The 6,205-nt window shown below is 41.0% G+C and overlaps 1 protein-coding gene across 1 annotated transcript; it reads right to left on the reverse strand.

Annotated features, from left to right (window-relative positions):
- Window positions 1–1,302: 1,302 nt before the first annotated feature.
- Window positions 1,303–3,427, reverse strand: LOC148299421 (uncharacterized; the record flags this gene model as incomplete). The annotated part of the gene is made up of 2 exons (XM_088276097.1): window positions 1,303–3,206; window positions 3,359–3,427. Coding segments are annotated over 2 exons (1,973 nt in total), but the record flags the coding sequence as incomplete, so codon positions are not given.
- Between the last annotated feature and the right edge of the window lie 2,778 nt (window positions 3,428–6,205).

Raw genomic sequence — 6,205 nt, forward strand, 5'->3', positions numbered from 1 at the left:
CATAGCAAACTCTTTATTAGTTACCGCGTTTGAATACTATGGTGGAGATGCCGGGTTCGATTCCCAGGGATGTCAAAATAATAATTTTTTGTATGCTTTAATACTACCATCGACTGGTACCCGAAGCGTAGGACTTCATATAACTAACCATAACCTTAAGATTGCATCGATGTGATGTTGTGCCCTATGCATTATTGCATGCGAATAAGAGTGAGTAGAAAACAAGACATTTAAATAAAAAAATAATAATAATGGCGTTGCATATATAATATATTGCTTTTGCTAATGTCAAGTATAATTTGTAAAGCTTTCATGATCGAAATTCACAGTTGAGCGTCAAAAAAGTCGGTCGCAATTGAGCAAACTGATTTCAGTGCTCTATGCACCATTGGGGGCGAAAACGGGATAAGAGAGAGTGCTAGTACTGACAAATAATGACTCCTGACCTGACTCAATAAAAGGGATGTATTGAAAGATGTCCTACCGCATTCCCAGATCTGATACAGAAGCATCTAGGCTTCCTGACAGACCATGTCTTGCAATGTTTTTTGTGTTTATTTTATGAACTAAGTTGCGATATTTAAAGAAAATGTGAATCAAAATTGTATCTCGATTTCATTGTGAATGTACATTTAAAAGCTTTCAATATCCCTGTCACTGCCAATTTAAATAAATACAAGTTTGTGAAACCATCACCAAATTTTCTAGACGTGCCCCGGTGTAGGCAGTGAAAGGGATCAATAATTAGTTAGTTCATTTAGTCAGTTATATCCGATTCCTACCCGACGTTGGCTAGTACACAGATTCCTCCACAACCACATATCGCTCACTCCTTTCAAGAACGTCATAAATCAAAAATCGTCAATTTTGAGTTGTGCATGTTTTCGGAATGCCCAGAAAATGTACATCCCAGCAAAAGCAGCATATTTTTAACTTAATATTTACCCGCTACAGGGCAGAAAGTGTTGTTTTTGCATTTTGAAGAAAAGGTATTGTTTAAGTATTTTTTTAAAATACTAAATATGTTTCAAATGGAGAAAAAACCTTCAGGTTTTACCTTAAAAGATCTCTGTTGCACAGGAAAAAGTTCAATAAGTGGCTTGATATTTATTTTTAATACATTGTAGTATATTTTTAAACTTCAAAAACGTTCTTCTGAAAAATCAAGTTTTTTGATTTATGAAGTTCTTGAAAGGAGTGAGCGATATGCTTAGTCAACGCATTTCCCACTAGTTATCATTCATTGACACTATCACGGATAAAACAAAAGGGATCAAAGGTATAGTGAGAGTAAGAACTCACCTGCGGGACCCACGTGGAGGGCTGCAGGGGCGGGCCGCGGCTCTTGCTGCGCGTGCGCCAGATCTTCCTGCTGACGTGCTGGACCACGCTGCTGGACGAGCGCGACTTCTGCATGACGCCACCTGTGGGAGACGAGCTCACTGACACGGGCGCACTGCCGCCACCCCCCTTGCCGAGCAGGTGGGAGAAGAACGACCCCGCCCCCTTGTCCGGGGTCGTCACCTCTCCCGCCTCGAACGCGTCCAGCCAGTCATCCTCCGTCTGGCAACCCTTGCTCGACCCGTCGTCGTCCCCCGGCTTGCTGATCTCCCCGCGCGGCTTGATATTACGCAAGTTCTTGTCGTAATTGATCCTCTTGAACCTGTCTACTTTGTCCGCGTCCACACTCTTCTTCCTGGCCATCCGCAAGTACCGCTTGATCGTGTCGCTGACTGACTGAGACACGTCGTCGTGGTCGACGCTGCTGCGCCGCCGAGGCGACTTCTTATCGTCAGGCTTCGCAATCTCTTTCAAAGCTTCCTCTTCTTCTAGAAGCTTCTGGCGCTTTCGCTCAGCGGCCTCCGATCTTAGTGCACGCAGGGTGATCTCGAGTATCGGGTCCGTTTGTATTCCTGATTCGGAGAACCGATCACCAGTTTCGCCTTGCACTTCGACCAGAGGCGGCGGGCTTCCTATACCGCGACCCGGTCTCGGTCTCTCCCAAGCCCCTTCGTTGTAATCGTCGTCGTTCTCTTCTTCGTACTCGTCTTCCCTTCTGGGCTGATGGAGAGAGGTCCGCCATTGCGGCATCATCCCGGTACTGCCGCTAGCGCTCAGATTGGTTCTGCTCCCCCGAAAACCTTTCGTTTGACGGAGATCGTAATATAGTTTCTTTAGCATTTTTCTATCGGTTAACAAGTCCTGTATGATGTGATCCCTATTAGGAGATCTACTATAGTACCTACTAAGAGTATCTAGTAAAGATCTCTGCACTGGGTCACCGTCGTGTTGAGAACTAGAGGGTCTGTTTCCCGTCAACCTTCGCTCCCTCTCATTTTGCTTCCCGAATACTAAGGCTAAATGTTGTTGCAGTTTATCTATCAAGTCTTGGTAGTTGAACCCGGGTTGGCCGGGGGATGGCGGAGGTTTGTCTTGCACGTTCAGATACTTCTGTATCATGTCGATAAGCTCCTTCTGGTCGGGGTCTTCGGCGGGAGCCGGCGACGCCTTCAAGGCGGCTCTGGGATCTTTAGAAGAGGACGCCTCGAGGAAATCTTTTTTCAGTTTGCTAACGTCGAATCTGCCCCCGGACGTTTGGGTGATGACGAGGTTTCCCACCTGTTTCCTCGGGGGCGTGGCTTCCTCGGCCTCATCGGCCGAGCTGGCCTGCCGGCAGGAGCCGCCCTTGGTCCTCGTGCGGCGCCGGTGCGGCCGGAAGCCGACGGCGCCGGGGTAGGAGCTCTTCCTCCAGAGCAGGAACTTGGGCTCCTTCTGGCAGACCTCCTGGAAGTAGGCCTCGATCTTGGGCACGTCCTCGGGGCGGTTGAGCGCGCCCTCGGGGATGAGGCGGCGGCCGGCGTCCGCCATGTACTTCCAGGTCTTGCGCGTGAGGAGCCAGCGCTCCTTGGTGGGCTTGCGCGGCCGGCGGGCGCGCGCCATGCCGTCGGGGTCCACGCTGGAGCGCCGCCGGTCCTCGGCGCTGCCGCGGCGCCGCTCGTCCGCCATGCCGCGGGGCCCCGTGCCTCCGCTCGCTAGCGGGCGCCGCGTCGCGTGCCACTCCGGCTGCTCGGCTCGGGTTCTCGCTTCCTTACTTCCCTGGTTCCCTGGTTCGCTCGGAGCGCGACGTCCCGGGCGGCCAGTGTCCGCGCGCGCACCGCTGTGACTGCCGCCCGCCGCGCGCCGCCCCGCCCCCCGCCCTTCCCGCCCTGCCCGCCCTCCCCGCCCCGAGCCGGTGTTAAGAGTTTTACACACGCGTTATTAATAGCTGTTCTACTTGTTATTTTGACGATGCAAGAGGAAGCGTCGGTACAAGGCAAGGTGGCGACACAGGTGCTATTGTGACAGCGCTCCGCCCTACCTGGGGGCCCTCCGCCCTCCGCCCCGCGCCCCCGCCGCCTGCACCCCGTGTCGCGGGTGCTCTGCCCCACTAAGAATAGCCGTGGAATTCGACAGACCGATCATTATAACCTGCCGCTTTTAGCCACTCGACTACTCTATTACTATTTTCGTTGTGTTTCCCATTCCGCGAGCATTTCTTGCAAATTTACAACGTTGAAACATAACTTCGCGTAAATTTAATAAAGAAAACAAACTCCATCGACGATTTTTATTTCGGTAACAGTTGTTTCACCTTGGATGCCGACCAAAAAACATCAAGTCATAATTTGGCACTTTTCGCTTAATCCAATTACCATCTGGAATAACACGCTGATTCAACACCCCTTTTTAAAAAATCGGTGTTAATTATTGTTTTTTAAATGAGCCTTAAATTGAATTGAAAAATATCCTAAATAAAGTTAAGTATGAGGAAATTAAGATTTTATTTAGCTCCAGAAATTCCATCATCGCAATACCTTCGTTATGCTCTTCTATTGTTCCTAACAGATGAAAGAAAACATTTAAAAATACATATATGAAAATACATATTATATTACTAAAAATGGGAATGTCATCAATTAGAATAAAAGAAAATCGTCCATTTGTTCATTAATAAAATTACTGATGATCAAATGGACGATTATTTTCATACATCATTTCGGCAGTTACCATATCGCTCACTCCTTTCAAGAACGTCATAAATCAAAAATCGTCAATTTTCAGTTATGCATGTTTTCGGAATGCCCAGAAAATGTACTATATCCCAGCAAAAGCGGCATATTTTTAACTTAATATTTACCCGCTACAGGGCAGAAAATGTTGTTTTTGCATTTTTAAGAAAAGGTATTGTTTAATTATTTTTTTAAATATATTAAATATTTTTCAAATGGAGAAAAAACCTTCAGGTTTTACCTACAAAGATCTGTTGCACAGTAAAAAGTTCAATAAGTGGCTTGATATTTATTTTTAATACATTGTGTTATAATTTTAAACTTTAAAAACGTTCTCCTGAAAAATCAAGCTTTTTGATTTATGACGTTCTTGAAAGGAGTGAGCGATATGGTAATATGTTTAGATGCTTTATTAAGTTTACAGTAAAATGGTACAAACCAATCATTACCATACCATTATAACACGTATTTCGATGCTAAAACATCGTTATCAAATATGCAACATATTCGAAACCTCACAGGACACAAATTATGTTTAGATAAGTGTCGGGCTGTGGTCCCGTGGTTAGTGTCGCGGACTCTTGAGTCAGAGTTTCTCGGTTCGAACCCACTGTACCACAATCTGATACCTACCATATTTCTAATGATGAGCCGCTTAGGGTCACAGAAATAGTAAGAAATGGAAGAAAAACACAAATACTTCTCTTATTATATATATATATATATATATATATATATATATATATATATATATATATATATATATATATATATATATATATATATATATATATATATATATATATATATATATACATATATATATATATATATATATGTATATATATATATATATATATATATATATATATATATATATATATATATATATATATATATATATATATATATATATATATATATATATATATATATATATATATATATATATATATATATATATATATATATATATATATATATATATATATATATATATATTTACGTTTGCTTTATTGATGATAATCACACATATTTGTATAAGAATATAGCAATAACTAAATCCTCCCCGTATTATTGCAGAACCAAGGAAAATATTTATTCTGGTAAATAGTGATTGATACATTGAATTAATATTGTAATCATGTAATTGTAAACTAACGTTTTTTGTTATACACAGATGACCTAAAGCTTTTTTTGAAGGTAGTAATTTAAGATGGTATTCATATTCCCCAATCTGATATATCCAGTAGATATATCGTTCACTCCTTTCAACAACGTCATATTTCAAAAATCGTCTATTTTCATTTGTGCATGTTTTCGGAATGCCCAGAATATGTGCTATATCCCAGCAAAAGCGGCATATTTGAAACTTAATATTTACCCGCTACAGGGCAGAAAGTGTTGTTTTTACATTTTGAAGAAAAGGTATTGTTTAATTATTATTATACAAATTCTAAATATTTCAAATGGCGAAAAAACATTCAGGTTTCAGCTTAAAAGATCTGTTGCACAGTAAAAAGTTCAATATTGATATTTATTTTTAAAACATTTTATTATATTTTTAAACTTTAAAAACGATCTCATAATTTTTTTTTTTTTGATATATGACGTTGTTGAAAGGAGTGAGCGATATGTGAAAGGGGAAGGTAAATCAAATCGTTAAATAGCAAGTTAATTTTCTTACAACCAGGTATTTGAAAAAAAAAATAAAACAGCTTTTTATATTGAAAACAAAAGTTTTTCTTCGAAATAATTTTACTGCTTTGAAAAGCAAAGAGTTATGAAAAGGTAGTAGAGATGTTATATAAAAGAATTCAATATGTAATCTAAAAAACAAAACAAAAAAATCAAATATGTATTCTAAAAAAAATTGGGCGTGACCCGACGACCGGCTCCATGCGTTGCCGGAAGCCAACTGAGTTTTATTAATGCGAGTTTGGCCTTAAAGGATCTGATACAGAAGCTTTATGTTTTCTATCGCACCCTCATTTGCAAAGAGAAATTTAAGAAACTTGGAAATGAATTTTATGAATTAAAAAAAATGTGTCCCGATTTAAATGTGAATTTACATTTAATAGCTTTCAATGGCACCGTGATTTACAATCTAAACAAATATAAATTTGGAAAACCATCACATAATACGTTCTCTCAGA

The sequence above is a fragment of the Brachycentrus maculatus genome, unplaced genomic scaffold, assembly GCF_059751285.1.
Source record: "Brachycentrus maculatus isolate JH-2025_06_01 unplaced genomic scaffold, ASM5975128v1 h1tg001161l, whole genome shotgun sequence".
Taxonomy (NCBI): Eukaryota; Metazoa; Arthropoda; class Insecta; order Trichoptera; family Brachycentridae; genus Brachycentrus; species Brachycentrus maculatus.